The sequence below is a fragment of the Equus asinus genome, chromosome 4, assembly GCF_041296235.1.
Source record: "Equus asinus isolate D_3611 breed Donkey chromosome 4, EquAss-T2T_v2, whole genome shotgun sequence".
Taxonomy (NCBI): Eukaryota; Metazoa; Chordata; class Mammalia; order Perissodactyla; family Equidae; genus Equus; species Equus asinus.
This window is the reverse complement of record NC_091793.1, coordinates 125,613,526-125,632,421: the sequence shown is the minus strand read 5'-3', so window position 1 is coordinate 125,632,421 and position 18,896 is coordinate 125,613,526. Positions and strand designations below refer to the sequence as shown.

The following is an 18,896-nucleotide window of genomic DNA, read 5'->3' as shown; positions in this document are numbered from 1 at the left end:
AATATTTTTTCTAGATTTTTCTCAGATATTGAGAATTACTTGACTAATATTATTACATCTCTTCTTTTCTCTTTTAAAGATGAGCATACTTATCTCTTGTTACTTCTCAGATTCTTCCATGAGTTTTCAAAAAGGGTAGCAAGTGTTTCAGGAATGGCATCTGATAAGTTACTGAAAACTAGGTGGCATGTAATATGCGTGAAAATTCAAATATATCTAAATTTCTGGATTTTCTCTTGTGTCTTTAGTCTTTGGGTAGTTTTTCCTATGGTGCTTTGACTTTACATCTTTTCATCACAAGCATTTCTTGGTCTAATCAACTCTTTGGGTTTGGTTACTGTAAAAACTGACATGGAACAACTTTACACATTTCACACATTGGATTGGTTTTCTTTTGGTGTATTTCAGATGACTAGTATTTTTTGTGTGTGAATAATATCTGACTAAATATCCTAAAAATTGATTAACTTTATTTTCTCATTTTTAAAAATATTTCTCATATAGAAATTCCCAGTGTTTTCATAGAATATTCTAGTAGGATATGTTTATGCCCAACAAGCCATTATATTTTGCTAATTGAACTTTTTTTTTACTTGATAGGGACAAAAAGGAGAACCAGGATTAGTGCCTGTTGTAAGTATATATGTATATGTATTGTTTTCGTGTACCTCTAATAGACTTAGATATAGTATGGGTGTACATTGCTTATATATGTACTCTCAAAAAAAAGAGAAATTAGTTATTTTATAACTGAGTTTTTAGTATAAAACAAGCAAACCAAAATAGATTAATTCCTTATTTAATGTAAAATTTGATGTTTAGTTAATACAGTATTCCTGACTTCTACAGTCCTATGAGCAAAGGTGGAAATTGGGTTTTACAAATTAAATATACCGCATGAGAATATAAAGTGAAAGTTAAGATGTATATTTTTTATAGTACAAATAGCCACGCAATCCAAATAGAAAGGCATGATTTAAGTTCCACACTTCTGGGAATATGTCATGCCATTATCCTAATTGAGATTCCACATTATTTGAGTTCTTAGGAGTTATTTAGACTTGTAGATGATCAAGAAGTGTATTATTAAATAGGATGAAAGTTCTACAACCACCAGCCTCATAGATTTTAAAGGAGTTATCATCTCTGTCAAGTAAAAAGTATATACATGTCGATTTATTTGGCAGCGTTTGCATTTTTGCTTTGCCCTTAAATTGGCTTGTTTTTAACAAAGATTACCTAAAGGAAAATCATTCACATTGTTTTCTTTCATTTAAAAACATTTATGCGTACTTTCTATATCTTAGGTGCTGATTTAAGTGCTTTCCAAATATTTATTTGTCTTCACAACACCTCTGTGAGGGAGGGAATTCCGTAATCATCATCGCCATTGTACAGAAGAGGCACCTTAAGCATAGAGAGGATAAGTAATTAATCCAAGGTCAAACAACTGGCTAGGAAGAGAGTCAGGACCTGAACCCAGGCCTCTTGGCTCCAGCGCTGGTCTCTTAATCACTCTACCAGTGTACTACCTCCCTGTATTAGAGTTTAAATTAGATAACGTTTTAACTCATAAGGCAAGGAAGAAATGGGCACCAAGTGACAACACTCATTTGTTTAAAAAAAAATTCACTGGGGCTTTTGTTGTCATTTTAATTTGTTTGACTATTGACTTTTCTAAAGCTCTGTAGAAACTTTATCTTTACAGATTATTATGTTTATCATTTAGGTAACAGGCATACGTGGTCGCCCAGGACCGGCTGTAAGTAGTTTCCTCCAATATTCATGGTACTCTTAAATTCTTTGAGATACTGAAAATCTTTATGGATATTATATCCATGAAAAGACAATGGAATGTAAAACAATGATGCTTGGTTTCTTGAAACATTTTATCTTGAAATGTCTTCAAGTTTAGGTACTCATTTGAAGCACTGAATGACACATAGGGTATCATTTCAATCTGAAATTGATGAACCCTATTATTCCTCATGTGTTAGTCTTACTATTCGTTATGTGAAAGGCAGAGCAATCTATTATTACTTCGTTAATTAGAGACTAACTTTACTCATTGAAATTAGGGCATACTTGTCTGTTGTTTGACAATGATTAAGAGTAGATTCCTTTTATCTTTTTAATGAAACAAACTGCTAATTTTATCTGTTAATGAAATTAAATCATATATTGCAGTAGAATTTGAGAAAGTAGACATCAGAATAGCGTATTTCTGCTATCAGAATAGCTTAGCATAAAAGACTACTGGTTTCACGTTTGGATTCTCAGTAGCATTCGTAGGCAACTAGGATAACACACACATGCACAACTCTTGTACATTTTAAAACACATTCAATCAACATAAGTAAAAATACTAATACACTTTAACAGACCTGCTCCAGTCCTTCCAAAGCTTTTGCTGTTAAACAATACTGTATGTTGAACTGAGTAAATACATAATCTAATTTTCATAATTCAATTGAAACTGTCTTTTTTTGAGAAATAAAGTTCTCCTGCCAACTGCCATTTTCCAGAAAAAACCTAACTTAAGATATTAGTACAATAAAGCCACTTTTGCAATAAAATAGTCATTTGTTATTTTAAGGGAGAAATAACTGTAGTTACCATTTGGAAAATTCTCAGTGGATTTTAAATATACAGTGGACATGATGCAACATTCTAAATTGAGTGTAAAAAAAGACACTCGAAGGTACATACAGCGGTAGTTGAATAAGAGGCTTTTCTTGCCATTGCTTTCATGGCAACTTGAACTGTGATGAATAGTTGGGGTATCATGTACCAGTATGAACTCATACATTCCCTCAGATAATTGATAATTGGAGGTTTGCTCATCTATGTAGTTCTCAAAATCCAAACTGTAAGTTTTTGTACCCATAATTTATTGGCAAAGGCTTGTCAGGGACAAGACAGCAAAAATGATCCTTATAAATTTGCAATTACTGTTCAAACTGAGCATATGCAACTCATTGGCTCCACAGTGCTATGATGTAGCATTTAACTCTTTACAGGCCTTTAAGCTTCACTGCTAAAATAAACCGCCTTTCTCTGTACACAGAGCTTTTTATGCACATGGCTTTATTTTTTATAGTCTTCGACTGAACTGAATTCAAAAAGAAGGGCGATGTTTCTGTTTTCCAATATTCTTATATCGAGCAAACATTTAAAACAAAAACATCTGAAGTATACATGTTTTGCAGGCATAACCAACATTTTCTGTTTTAGGGACCTCCAGGATCACAAGGACCAAGAGGAGAGAGAGGCCCAAAAGGAAAACCTGTAAGTTGACAGCGAGTTACCTTTCTGTGAATCGTACTTTGTCCTGAGCAAGCCCATCTACACCACGTCCTGGACACAGCAAAGAGGCAGCGGCATGGTTCCTCTCTCACCTCTATTCAGTGTGACCTAGAATTCAGGTCATGAAGTGATTGTGTACCTCTCCCGATTTAGAGGAAATTATCACATGCTAATAATTACCTGTTATCTTTTTAGAACACAAATGATATTTCTTTGTCCTTTATGAGGTCAAAGTAAAATAAAGTCGAATCTAAGGAAACATAATGAATACCTCATGTTGTTTTCAAGAGTGGTAACTCAGGAGTAAACAATGCCAAGAATGCGCTGTTGAGATAAAACACCCAAGTTCTGTGATCTGTGGTTGCTACAGGGATAACCAAATTGGATCAAGGAAAAAGAAATTATCAGACGACAAAGTTTCCTTTCAGGCCGTTGTATAATGAATTTATCTCCCAAGTAACAATCTGCCTTTTTCACTGAGCAACTTCTGCAGAGTTATCAAAGGAGTAATTCTAAAATCCAACAAATCCATTAGCAGAACAAAGGGCCCACCTTTAAATTTAAATAATCAAACCTATCTCTTTGAGATAAAACATGAGGATATTATATAATATATGCCAAATGTTGTCTCTTACTACCAAATCCTAGGATAGCAATTAGTTTTCCTTTTTAAATCTCACACAAAAACTAATATCTTTTATATATTAAATGGATTAATTTCTGTATTGCTGTCATTAGCTGATGTTTCAATCAGAAAAATTTGTGCTGGTTAATTTTCTAGTGATATCTGCTAAAATTTAACTCTCTATGTATTTTTAGCCTTCCAAATATGTATTTATCCATACCTAAATGGGAGAAATAGATGAGTAATAAACAACTTTGAATATATAAATAAGGAAAAAACATATTTTAGATCCTGTCGTGAAAACCTCTTGCCACTAGCTTCATCTTTGATACTATTTTATGCTTCTACACATTTCATCAAGTATAGTGTGATGCCAATACTTTTTCCAAACTGGAGCTGGAGTAAGGGGTGGTATTTACCAGTAGGCAGGTAAACAACAGTGCCCCAAGGATGTGGGGCATAGCCATACAGGCGGGCAGCAAGGCTGACTTCCAATTATCTTATGCCCCATTCTTCATTGCTGTTCTACTGAGCTGTCTCACCAGTGTTGGAGCTTAAACGCTCTTGGTAGCTCTCCAGATGCCTGTTCAGGGTCTAGAATGAGAGAGAGAGGTGGAAGATGACCACAGTTCGGTGGAGGGTAGGTTGTCATGCAGAAAGCACTGTGCATAAATGTGCTTGTGCCCAGAATAATTGATAACAGTGAGTCCTAAGTCTAGATGGAAGTTGCTGTGGAAACAGTGGTTGAGCTTCAGAATTCCTCGTTAGGATTTGGTGAATCTGCTCCTCATTCCTCTTACTTCTCTTCTTTTCTCTACTTAGTGTGTGATGTGCTCCATTTCCTGTTTTGATTAGGCCTGAAATAATGAATGGGAATTTGGTATGAGTGTGTGTGTGTAAAAAGAGTGAAGCGTAAGTTATTTGGAATTAAGCCAGACAATCCTGGCAGATACCCAAGTAGGAAATCTGTTCCTCTCTTAATCCTAGCAAGCAGTGGTGTGATGGAAAGTGTTTAACAACTGACTCATTAAAAAGAAAAAAAAAAGACGCCTGTAGCTTTTGCTGATTTCCCTGGTGTAAATACTCCCACTACGGCCAATTTTAAGATAGCGGTTTGATGTCACGAAATACCCGTAGGTAGAATGTTTTACCTCACATCCCAAGACTTGCAGGAGCTGCTTCCTGGGACTAAAGCTATGGCTGGCACAATATAGGATGGTGCTGCAATCACAAACACCGTTTTTCTCCCCCTACTTCTGTTACCATCAAACTCTACAGTAGGTTCACAATGTGCAGCCTGGTTTCTCAACCTCAACACCACTGGTATTTGGGGCCGATAATCCCTTATGCATTATAGGATGTTTGACAGCATTCCTGACTTCTACCCACTGGATACCAGTAGCAACACCTACCTCTCCCTCATACAATGGTGACAACTAACAATGTCTCAATGTTTCCAATTCCTCTGGGGGCAAAAATTGCTCAGGATTGAGAACTACTGGTATAGAGATACTCTCACAAAACCTTCATTACTAGACGATGATCCTCATGGCTGTCTCTCATCACAGCTCCTTAGTTTTAAGTGCGTTGTCCTGGTACTTCATAGTGACAAACTAGCAACCCGTCAGGAGATAGACAGCCAAGGGTGCGCTGAGTTCTAATTGCACACGACAGTTAACCTCTATAGGTCTGCTTCCTCATCTGTAAAATGAGAAATACAGCAGTTTTCATCTACTCTAACATTTCCTAATTTGTGTGTGTGTGTGATACTATTAACCAGCAGTGAATAAAGTTCTCGACGATTCTGGGTTATTGGTATTCCTTTCCGCTTGTGGACGTTTAAAGGTCGCCACCTAGTGGCGATCTACAAGTACTTTTTATTGTAGATTGCTTCCTGAGGTGCTAGAGTATCCTGGGGGATGGGAGGGAATGATTATAAATAGCACATTTAGCTTATTATAAAATTTTTGTGCTTCAACTCACTTGGAAATGTGAAAATATATATTTTAGTGGATTCCCAAATTATAATTTTTGTTTTCAATATTTATCAGTAAATATGTTCATGTATTATAATATTTTTTCTTGTTTTCATGTATAATCTTGGTTATTATGTTCACTTAATTTTGGATAATTTTCACAAGCTATTATGAATTTTAATCTCAGTTTGTATAAGAGTAAGTCATGTAGGCTATTTAGAGGAGATGCCAGGGAGACATAGAATGCCTCATGAAGTCAATGAAAAAGTAGGCTATCTTCAGAGCTGACTTTGAAATATGATTATTAATAGCAGAGGGCTGGAGAGAGGACAACATTTTTTGAGGAGTAATGTTACCCAAACCTCTCTCTACTCCCATGGTCACTAAATGTAGTCTTTGATTTTGTCTTTAGAAATCTCTTTGGGAGCAGCGATAATGTTTTAGCTCATTTTTTGTATATAACAATACCTGGTTATCAATTAGCAATTTCACATTTCAAAAACACGTTAAAAGTTTCCCACACGAGGCTGTAGGAGTAGGTCAGACTACTGCTTTGTCTATGCTACCACCGACGTTATACATTCCCAGTTCCTGTTGCCCATGTGCATATAATCCAGGAATCCTAGATAGCAATTAAAATCAGCCTCCATTATGTATAATAAAAAGAGTTCAATGAGTTGTCAGTGGTTTAGGAGTCAGAAAGGCCTTGATTTTTAAAGGATGAGAATAATTTTCTGGGAAATGATGTTTCAAAATGTGAGTTTTTCAGGGGCTGGCCCCGTGGCTGAGTGGTTGGGTTCGCGCGCTCCGCTGCAGGTGGCCCAGTGTTTCGTTGGTTCGAATCCTGGGCGCGGACATGGCGCTGCTCATCAAGCCACGCTGAGGCAGCGTCCCACATGCCACAACTAGGACCCACAACGAAGAATATACAACTATGTACCGGGGGGCTTTGGGGAGAAAAAGGAAAAATAAAATCTTAAAAAAAAAAAAAAAAAAAAGTGAGTTTTTCAGGCTATCTACTTCTGTTTGAATAGGTAAATTTGTTAATTTATTCTACTCTTCCAGGAAGTAAAAACATCTATAGGTATGTTTGAATATATTAAAATATATTAAATTTCTGAATAGCTATTATGCCACCTTTCCCAAAACCGTCATATTGCAAACTGTCCCCTCTCCCACCTCAGCTTGTCTTATATTTACTCCTGCTGCTGTATCAGCTGTATTTTGATTGCTTATGATGGACTAGTAGGTATTCTTATGTTTAGGCATTAAGGTTACTATTTATTAAAGTTTACTATGAAACTTCACTTCGTGTACTATTTTCCTCGATCTGTGCTTCTAATTATAAACGTTACGTTAACTTTTGAGTTCTTTAGTCTTTTCTTTCCTTCTAAAGTCTGTTAAGACTTTTCAGGGTTAAAAAGCCAGAGAATACTTAACAAGGCTTGTGGGAATGATGAGGTTAGGGGACAGAGCATTTCCAGAACTGAGGACGTGGCTGTTCCCCAAGCTGCCTTCAGAATGTGGGTTAGGAGGAGGGTGGAATTTGGCAGCTAGAAATCATTGCTCACTTCTCTGAGAACTAGACTTGGCTGGGTCACTGTGCCTTTCCCTCTGTTTCTCATTGGTCTGGTCTACCTTCCGGGTGGTAAGGAAAATAAAGCGTGCCAGACTGCAAGTACTAGAGTAAAGAGATTGAAATGTGAAAATGTAATAAGCATATATTGCGTGTCTACTATGTGCCAGGAACTATGCGAAGCATTAAAAAATTAGAAAGATGACGAAAACCACAAACTCCAATCAAGTGTCCTTCATATTTTTTTCCCCTGGGGGGAGTTTAAACAGTCACCTCCATAGTTAACTGTAATCCAAGACAGACAAGTAAATTTAAAAATTGTTCATTAAATACGCTTGGATAGCAAAACTCAACCAAATAAGGAAGCTTCTTCCAGAATACTGATGAACTGAATACAATTTTATAATTATTCCAAGAAGGCTGATTACTAGGCATTTAACACATCAAGGGTAAAATTCTTACTGAGAATGTGTCACGTCCTGATGGAAGAGGCTGTGACCAGTGCTGAAATCAGCAGTGTCAGCATAGCTGATGAAACTTCCATAGTGGCTAGATTACTATTCTTTTGGAAGACTGTTTTTTTTTAAGAGAAGTTTTAAATTCACATCTAAATTGAGAGGAAGGTACAGAGAGGTCCCATATACCCTCTTCCTTCATACATGCATAGCCATCACCATTATCAACATCCCCCATGGGAGTCTATAGTTTACGATAGGGTTTACTCTTGGTGTTGTAGATTCTACAGGTTTGGACAAGTGTATAATGAATGTATCCATCACTATTGGATCATACACAGTATTTTCACTGCCCTAAAAATCTGTGCTGTGCCTATTCATCCCCTCATCCTCACCTCAACCCCTGGCAACCACTCATCTTTTTAATGTCTCCATAGTTTTGCCTTTTCCAGAATGTCATAGTTGAACACTTCATCTCCATCAAGAAGTCTGTGCTTTTAGCTTTCTACTAAGTACATATTTGGCAATGGGTTCTGATTTCCATTGGCTTGCTTTTCCAGGGTCCTCGTGGTCCTCAGGGAATTGATGGAGAACCAGGTGTTCCTGGTCAACCTGGTGCCCCGGGGCCTCCTGGACATCCATCTCACCCAGGACCTGATGGCATGAGCAGGGTGAGTTGTGTGCATTGTTCAAGGTCATATTTAGATAAATTTTGTTTTTGATTTGTTGCTCTGATTTTAAATTGTATTAGTTTAGATGTTGACCCTTGACTGTAAGAGCAGCTCAGTTAGTTTAATGCTGCTATGAACAATGGTGAAACTAAGAAATCCACAGGGAATTGTTGGAAAATTCTAAGTAGCATTTTTTTAAAGTGTTGCTTCAAATTATTTGTATTTCTCAATGTCAGTACTGGAGTCTCTGAATTTTTTCTTTCTGTTGATTCTAAAGGGCCATTAACGTCATCCCCACTACAAGTTGAAAAGAGAGATGTGTCTCTATCCTTCTGCTGTTCTCTAGGCTCAGAATACTGATGAAATCTGTGTCATGTCCTCCACATCAAGGAAGGATGGCATGTCCATGATGATATATATGAAAGGACCGATGAGTTAACACTAAAAATGCTATCTTATTGTTTACTGAATTTCCGTTTCCTACCAGAAGTAAAATAAAACAAAATGTCTTTCTATACCTGCCTGTTTGAATTCCCAGTGGCAGACATAGGGGATTTATGAGTGGACTGCATGGCATAAGAAGGAAACATATGGAGCCCTGAAATGCAATTTTTGTTTTACAACAGTTAGTACATTTGTTTCTCAACTGATTGTAGATGGAATTGTCAATTTACTTTTTAAACAATAAGCACATTTTTTCCCACTAAAATCTGGAAATTAATAGAGCTCCTGGAATGTATATGGACAATTTTGGCCAGTTGGGTTACCAGAGTTTTTTAGAAGTGAAAGAGAATAGGCAAAACTGTTGCCAATTCTTGGAACATTCAGGCATTCATTAGAAGGATTATAAAATTTTTATCAACTTACATAAATACGGTTTAAAGTTTACTGGCCGTGGACAAAGACAGTAGAATGCTGTCTAAGTAAAATAGTCTGAAATGGAATCTGGAATCCTTAGGACACATGTTTTAAAGGCATCTTTTAGGCTTTGTTCTGATGTCTGGCATGCTTTAACTGTGGGAGGAAATCAGATAAAGAGATTTAAACCTGAGATCAGTTAGACTGGCTAAGTACTTATCAGAATGATCCATGCTTTTATCAGGTATCAGACATTTGCCCTTTGCAGTAGTCATTCTGAAGCCACATGGTCATAAAACACTCTCTGAGGAAGATGGTTCAATGAAAAACAACTTGAATCTTTTTCCTTGCTTTAAAGTCAAAAGTTTAAATGATTCTCAGGAGAGCTATTCTATAAGAATCCCAGAGAATGTGCATCTCTCAGTTTAGTAAGTATGTTGATGTATGTCTTTTACTGTGGAAATGATGTCAACACATTACTTTTACAGCCATTTTCAGCTCAGATGGCCGGGCTGGATGAAAAATCCGGACTTGGAAGTCAAGTAGGACTCATGCCTGGATCTGTGGTAAGTGCAAATTCACTGATAATCAAAGTACTTGTGGAAAAATCATTATAAAAAGAGAGGTTTGAGTTAGCTAATTAAGAAGTAATAGGTATCTTCTTAAACATATCTATCCATCCATTCATTCAATTTATTTATCAAACCCTGATACGTACCACTTAAAAGCCCAGTGATATCCCATTCATAGCTGTGCAAAGTATTTGTCAACGTTAATGAAAGGCTGTCTGTATATTTCACTTAATAGTCGAAGCAAATAAAAGATTTTAAAACACGTAACCACCTCTACCACAACAAAACTGTCCTTTTTTAATAGTTAAAAAAACTGCTTCATGGTGTTGTTAGAAGCGGTGATTTGGCAAAATTTTGAAACGGGAAAATTTGCCAGTTTTTATTTTCATAATTTCCTACTTATCTTAATATTCTCTGGCTGCTTATGACAACAATGCTAAAGTTTCCTTGCTGGGCCTGCTGACCATCTCCATCCTCTTTGAATTTCTTGAACAGCCAGAAAGATTACCATTTTTCTCTGGGCAAGTACTTTAACCTGAGTATTTGGAATAATGCAATGTCACTGAATGAATTCACACTTTTCAAACCACTTCTCCCATGCTTTTTTGCTCATAATTCAAAAGCATCCCAGATTAATGGAATTTCAGGCAATAAGAAGTGTAAAGACAGACCACATAGATAACCACTCCTTTTACCCACCCTTAAGACCAGCATTATGAGTAACTTAAATATTGTTTGTCTGTTTTTTAAGTCACAAACCTTATGGTCTAATTCAATGATTATCTTGGGATAATTTTCTGAAAATATGAGTTTTCATCCATTTGACGTTCAAATTACATATATATTTTAATGAAGCTTCTAATTTCTTACTAGCTAAAAATATGATCAATTCAAAACAGAAATTTAAGTTTTTGCAGTAAGAACAAACTTGATTTTGATTTGATTGATATTACTTTCTTTTTTTGAGAGAGATTAGCCCTTAGCCAAGATCTGTCACCAATCCTCCTCTTTTTTGCTGAGGAAGACTGGCTCCGAGCTAACATCAGTGCCCATCTTCCTCCACTTTATATGTGGGATGCCTGCCACAGCATGGCTTGATAAGTAGTGCATAAGTCTGCACCTGGGATCTGAACCGGCAAACCCTGAGTTGCCAAAGTGGAACATGTGAACTTAACCACTGTGCCACTGGACCGGCCCCTAATTGATATCACTTTTTAAAGTGTGACATTTAAAAAATTGTATAGACATATATTAGCAAAGTTTTTTAAATTGCATTTTCCTTTTCTTCCATTTGTTATGCCTCAGTGTAATCATTTCATGTTTAACTAGGGAAAGCCTGTGTGGATATTTGAAATGTATGTTATCCAAGAAAGACATAATCCAGAAAACTCAGTGTCCCAGATAATTTTAAAGTTCATTTAAAATGATCTAGTCATTATTTTTGATGGTTTCATAAGCCTTTAATTCAACTTGCTCATGTAATTTATAAGAGTTATCTGCCGTGAAACTGAAGAATTAAATAGTTTGATAACAGTTTTATGCCTGCCAAGATTTTTCTTTTGTCAGATGTTCTGTTTTCACAGAACACCTCTTAAGCATGCAAGTGTTCTCGTCTCAGAGACATTGAGTGTGTACAGACATATTCTTTATTTCTCTTTATGACACTGAGGAGGTGTATAAAAGCATCCCAAATGTTGTCCAGGCCTTAATCTTCTTGCATTGAGCTGCATTCCAGATGAGTACAGATGGAGAATGTCATCATCTTCCACTGTCAAAGCTTCACTTTTTCTGATTCTAAAGCCAATTCAATATTATTGTAATCTTTGAGTTAATTGTCATGAATACTATGCAACTTTTCTTTTCATTTGTTTTTAAGGGTCCTGTTGGCCCAAGGGGACCTCAAGGTTTACAAGGGCAGCAAGTAAGTCTTTTCATAATTAAATTATATACTGTAGCAAAAATGAGAAAAACATATAAATAAGGTCTCTATGACATGATGCATTTGACTGGCCTTTAAATTGCATATTATAATGCTCACTTTGAATGAGCTGTATTCAATTAATTTTCGCTCACTTAGAAATATATGCAGTATGTTTTTTAGAGTTTCTTAATGCGGCTAAAGTTTTATCACCTCGTTTCTTTATGTGACTGACCTCCAATACCAAGAATTTTTACGTGCCTTTGCTTTTGAAATAATTATCTCATGTCATGATGAAATTTTCATAATTGGTTATGTGCCAGCTCTGAGGCTATGAAATCAGACCATAGAAGGCCATCACTGCATGGTATTATTAGAAATAACAATCCAGATGATCACTCTATGGAATCTTTAAAAAGAACATAATACTGTACTTTTTTTCTATAGCCTGTCAAATACCAATAAAATAGTGATGGAGAGTTATTTGAATTTTTGTAGTGATTTGACAGGCAGTAGGAAATGATTTTTCAAAACAAAGCAAGAGAAGAATTCTTAGCTCAGTCAAAGATACCATGTTGTCATTATCATGTGTGTGGGGTTTTACTTCTTGCCATTTTATATTACTGCCATTGGTTACTAGAAATTGTATTGTTGATGATGATGAAGAAGTAGACAATGATGATAGTGATCATGATAACTACCATTGATTGAACACTCACTCTGTGCCAGCACTATTCTAGATTCTTAACATGTGTTAGTTATCTAAAGAGCTGTAACAGCCTGATGAAGTAGGTACCATATTATCCTCCTTTCATATTTCTCAGATTAGGAAATTGAGATATAGAGAGATTAAGTAACTAACCCAAAGTCACACAGCTGGAGAGTGGGGCAGCCAGCATTTTGAACAATGGCAATATACTGCAGAGATTATAGGATTTAGTATTCTTTTTTCCTTTGGTTTGTATATATAATTTCTATACGTATAATTTATTCTCAATTTTAGGGTGGTGTTGGCCCTGCAGGGCCTCCTGGTGAACCTGGTGAACCTGGACCAATGGTAAATGTCAAGTAAGCATGTAGACCCAGTTAAATATGGGTCCACCATGGTAATGATGTCATGAGTTATTTATTTTACCAGCTCTTTCATAATGTATCAAGAAGTTACAGTCCGGTTCAGGAGCACTGTATTATGGACTGTGCTTAAGCTATATGTTTCTTGTGGCCAAGTATTTAAATTCAGAGTCTCAGACAGTGCTGAGATATTTGCATTTGTGAAATTAAACATTTTTCCCGCTGAGCACATAATCGAAGGGATACAACATAAAATTCAGAATATTAACAAAGCTATTTTCTCTGATATTTTTCATTTGTCTCAATAATATTTTGGATTATATCATTGGTAGGTTTAGGTAAACATAGGTAAATATCCTTTTTTCCTTTTGTTTTGTTTTGTGATTAGGGTCCAATTGGTGCACGTGGACCAGAGGGCCCTCCTGGAAAACCTGGTGAAGATGTAAGCTGCCTTTCTTCACTTTGCTTTGAAATTTTAAAAGAGGCTAAGGAAGGGCTGCGGTATTAACATAAATATTATTCATTAATGCTTATTTCATGTCCCCCACTTTTAGCTCCCATTAAATTCAATCAAAACTGGAGAACTCAGAATGGAATTTAACAAAACCTAGAAGTGTCTTAATTTGATGGTATTATATTATTAGGTACTCTCTCTTTCCCTGCAATTGTCAGGTTTTCCATTGTGATTTCTCCATGAGATGCTAGAATTGTTGTCACAATAGCTACAACCTTCGCTGGTCAAATCTCTCAAGTGAACTTAAGGAAAGACGCCTTACTCTGATGGCAAAACATCATTATAAGGTCTTCATCAAATGGACTTTTTAAATGTGTTAGTAGGATAGTGTCGATGTTGCTCTTCTATGCTGAAAAAGTTATTTCTTCAATTGGACTTTAATACAGTTAAAACTCAACTTCAGATTTTAACATTAAGAACCTATGATCAAAAGACAGAGTGCAACAACAGATTGGCTTTTCTAGATTCTTTTCTTAGTTGTACCAAAATTGAGGATAAAATCATGGGTAGACCGTTAATTTCTGTGTGATACTAAACCAAATATGTATTTTCTCTTTGTGTGTCGTGACATTTATTTAAGCAGATTGCATTGAATTTGGCCATACAGAAAATGTCTCTGGTAATTCTTAATTTCTTTTCGTCACAAGAAAAGAATTGGCAAGTAGTATTTTAAGGAACACTCTTTTAATTCAGTGCCACATGTTGAGAGAGAATTTCATGGCATATATGTGTGTAAATTTTGATGTTTATAAAATGGTGAGCTAGGCCACCAGTATAATTTATAACCGCTTCTTCTTCTGGATAAATTAATAAAGCCTCTACAAGCTGACTTGCTAGACCGGGTTAACATCAGGAATAGAACTCAGTATTTTTACGCTGTTGAGAGCATTGGGACGAGCTTTCTAAGGAAGACTTTTCATCTGCATTTGATTTGTCATCTAGTCTCAGATGGGAACATTTTAATCCCTTTTTGCTTCTGCCAATCTTGTTTTTTTTCCATAAAGGGTGAACCTGGTAGAAATGGAAATCCTGGTGAAGTGGGATTTGCAGGATCTCCGGTAAGTTTATACTTATCAATACAATGACATAGACACAAACATAAAAAAATAAAGAACATTAAAGTTAACTCACAATTCATTGTTTGGATGTGCATTAGACACTTTCACCAAGACATGTTTTCCTCTGTCATTGTGAAACAGGACATTTTGCTAGACTGACAGATAACTCCAATTCCCTCTTTGCATTGCCACCATATGAATGACCCATCTAGAGGCAGAGAATTATAACCTAACGTAGATTCACTCCAAATTGAGTATCCAATTTTCAGATAAGTCACCAGCCTGACCTATTTATAATTTACATCTTAATCTCATTTATCTTCTTAATATTTTTATTTTGTATTATTCACATGTCAAATACAACAGCTTGAAAGAGAGTTTATTGATTTGTTTTTCATCTGCTAGGGACAATAAATCGTAGACAAGATGCTTCTTTGACTGCGCCCCAAACCCTAATGTTGGCTGAAATTTTTGATTGATATTCTGGGCCCTAAAATCTTATGCTAAGATACACTGATCGCCAGCGCTTCTAACACAGCTGTTTTCTTCTCCCTTAGCTCACTACAAGGACAGGTCCCTGGCAACCCACTCCACCAGAATTCAGGACTTGGGCCACTTGGCCACACTCTGAAGCCACCTTTCTGTCCTCACTCACATCGCTCTGATAGGCCTTCCCCTGGAATATGCTACACAGGCAATGGGGAAAAATAGAGAATGATAATCAAGCAAAAATCCTCTAACATTCTTGCTCTTAAAGTTTCTCCTTGTCCAACATCCCCGACACTGATTCAGCCTCTTACTTATTATATTTCCTATAATTTCCTTATATTTCTACTACTCAATACATCCACCAGTACTGAATTACTCTCCGTTTACTTTCTGAAAATTGATGAGTTTCAATGGTAGGCTTTTTTTTAAACAAATGAATGCTGATCTTTTAAGGGAGTTTACAGGGCTCTAAGGATTACTGAGTTTCAAATATAAAACCAATCCCCCAGCTCCCTGCTCTCTCTGTTTCCTTTCCTCCCCCATCAGCCTGGAAAGTCAATGCAGGCAAAGGCATGCGGTTTAGTCATTAACACAGATGTCCATGTCAACCAATCCAGATTCAAACCTCCCTTCCTGCTGCACTCTTGCACATATTCCCAGCATGGGCCTTCCATGGGGAGGAAACGTGCCCTGCCAGCATGTCACAGATGCACTCTGCAAGTGCAGTGCAACGATGTGTGATTGGGCAGTGATGACAGTCTTGGGTCAGCAGAATGAGAAACTTTTATGAGCACTAGCACATCTGGTTCATTTTCCTGTTATATTAGAGATGTGTAATCACATGAGAATTCCCTTGCAGACCACAAAAACTCAAAAGTTAACTAATTATTTGAAATAACATAGCTCAGTAATTCCCCTATAGGCTTAGATAGATGTGTACTGAGTTTCCTGCTCGAGACAGAGGGGAGACAAATCTCAGTAAAGGGGAGCATTCCAGTGGAAAAACTTAAAGGGAGTTCTTGAAGGGAAAGAATTCCTAAGCAGGGCTGTGTAAACAGAAGAATTAGTGGAACTTTGTTTGTTCAGAGAGTTGGTTTGATGTGCCTTTACTGTGATAACCCCCTCAAAACACTCCAGAACCATTTCCCCTGCAAGAGGTCACACAGGAATTATTGCTTTGCTTTTATCATATGGAGTTCATTTATTGAGTTACTTACTCATTCATTTAATTAACAGTAAGTGAAGGCTATGATAATGCAGAACAGAAGGATTTTGCCATCTGTGTGAGATTGTGCTAACGCAAGAGAAGTTCCTTAAGAAAGGTTTAGGAGAAGCACTATGAGTGTGAAGAAAAGTGTTAAACCATTTCTTCATTCAGTTGTTTATTTAATGATTATTCATTGGATGCCGACTAATCATACATAAAGCTAAGTGTCAGGGATATGCATATTAATAATAATAATGGATAGCATCAATCTATACCATCAAGGTGCTCAGTCTACTGGTGCCAGTAGTAATGGAATTCAATTTGAAACCTAGTTAATGTGGGCAATGAGAATAAGTGAATAATTAAGTCACTGGGTCCTTATGTATTTTAAGGGAGTATGAGGAAAAAGTTTCAAGTACCTTTTCAAATAGTCATACCATTTGAATTTGATCTCTATTTTTTTTGTTAGGTATGCTTAGGTGAAGGATGCATAAAATTAACGGATATTGAGTCAAGGAACCAACCCATTCTCTTTGTATTTCTTGACTTTCCTTTCTGCTGGATGTTTCATTCCTCAATTAGTTTTTTAAACAGTCACAAATCCACAAGCTTCTCCTGAACCTTTTAATTTAAAAAATTTCTGATTGTATTTTAAAATAGTCTTTCTAATCATATTCTACTGCCAATATTTAGAAGTTCAGAGAAAATAAAACACATTGGCTTGTTGCAAATGTGTTTATTCTTGTACCACAAATAAAACACAATATAAAGGAAGGGAAGCATAGTTTTCCCTAAGTTCCTCTCCTGAATTTTTTCCTCTACCTTGACCTAGTTGATTTAGACACTGAACATGCTTATTTTCTTATTTTTGGTTTGGTTTAGTTTGTTTTGGTTTTTCTGCTACTAATTATAATACACAGTGATATCATTTGAAAATATCATGAAATCAATACGTGGCATTAATCCATGTCTCTGTGTCAGTCATGTTTCCATTTCTAACAGTGTATTTGCCGTGCTCATTTTTGATCATCTAGATGTATTTGGATAGATAAAAGTGTACTACTCCTTTCTCTTCTCTGGTTTGGTGTCAAAAAACCATGTACCAGATATTTTTTTGCTGCAAAAAAGGCTATTAAACAATTTATTTTTATTAATGACTCTGAAATGCCTTATCTAGTTTTTCTTTTTTTTTATAGGGAGCGCGAGGATTTCCTGGGGCTCCTGGTCTTCCAGGCCTGAAGGGTCACCGAGTAAGTTCAATCCTTTGTAATTCTTTCAGATACTGTGGCTTACTGAATAGGGTCTGGGGAGCATTACCTTCAAAATCTTTACAATTCTTTTGTCAATCGTCCTTAACTGGCTGTGGTTGTAGTGGTCATCTGTGGCTACCAAAATCACAATTTTTTTACATTTCCTTTAAATTGTATTTGATTCTATAAACAAATAAATTTTGAGTTCTTACTAGGAACTGGGTATTCAGCTACAAAAGAGGACACTGCGATAAATGAGAAGTGTCCATGGCTTTCAACTTCAGGCCAATAAGGGATACAGTTAAGAAAATAGGCAATTATTACGTAGTGGAATAAATGGCATGATACTAGAGAGTACACTAGATCGCAGGAGGGGCCCATCAACCCACACTAGGAAGGCCATAGAATGCTTCTCTGTCTGTAACTCAAGAGAATTCGTATGTAACTATTATATGTTATGTGCATATGTGGAAAGTACATGTCTAGCTATCCAAAAGCATGGCTGATATTCACTCAGTATGCAGTGGCTGGCCTCTGTTTTGAGTGGTTGAGTTTCTGGTTAGAATGCTTGCTGCTGTACTAGTTATTAAATATTTTGAATATCACACCTGGATATAATCCACATTGCATAACTATATAAACTTTATAAGTGTTTGTTTTCTTTAAAGCCACCATAAGTTCTTTATTTGTAGCTATAAATTTAATTTCTATGAAGTCACAAAAATTTAAAAGGTGAGAACGTTGCAAATCGAAAATGCTATTTAAAGGGGGAAACCCTACTTTAATTTTCTTGGAATAGATTTTCAAAAAACGTTGAGAATTTGGAAACATTTTGAATAACAACTTTAAATTTGAGATCCGTTTCGTAAGGTACTTTCTTCTGTGAGCTTATTTTTGATTCTCCTTTTACACGTCTGAGAATTAAAAGAGCAGTAAAATATAAATTTATATTTTTCTTCTCAGGGACACAAAGGTCTTGAAGGCCCGAAAGGTGAAGTTGGAGCAACTGGTTCCAAGGTAATTGTATAATACTTCAATATAACCTTGCTACAGTGTTTCGGTTCTGCTTCAAGTGCCTAAATTTTTTTCAGAACTATCTTAAATAATTCTGGAGGAAAGAGGATTATAAAAAAATGAATAGTTAGGTAGATAAATGTAATTTTTCATAGATAAGTGGAAATAGATTTACCAGACTACATGACATGACCTAACTTTGCCACCAAGAATAACCACTGGGTTTCTGCCATGCAGCATGAGTGTTGTCTGTACACGAAGATGGCACTATGAATCCACTCTCTGAAACACATTCACTCTTTTTTCTTCTTTACAAATATCTGAGAGAGGGGCTGG

General features: G+C 36.2%; 1 protein-coding gene across 2 annotated transcripts in view; it reads left to right on the top strand.

The window, feature by feature from the left end:
- COL5A2 (collagen type V alpha 2 chain) overlaps positions 1-18,896 on the top strand; it is a 402,020-nt gene that overhangs the window by 339,278 nt on the left and 43,846 nt on the right. For both annotated transcript variants that reach the window (XM_070508233.1, XM_014852913.3), the window contains 11 exons: positions 601-633; positions 1,730-1,762; positions 3,235-3,288; positions 8,499-8,609; positions 9,956-10,033; positions 11,916-11,960; positions 12,961-13,014; positions 13,417-13,470; positions 14,547-14,600; positions 17,493-17,546; positions 18,510-18,563. In XM_070508233.1, the coding sequence (XP_070364334.1) occupies positions 601-633; positions 1,730-1,762; positions 3,235-3,288; positions 8,499-8,609; positions 9,956-10,033; positions 11,916-11,960; positions 12,961-13,014; positions 13,417-13,470; positions 14,547-14,600; positions 17,493-17,546; positions 18,510-18,563 (624 nt within the window). The remainder of the gene's footprint in view (positions 1-600; positions 634-1,729; positions 1,763-3,234; positions 3,289-8,498; positions 8,610-9,955; positions 10,034-11,915; positions 11,961-12,960; positions 13,015-13,416; positions 13,471-14,546; positions 14,601-17,492; positions 17,547-18,509; positions 18,564-18,896) is intronic.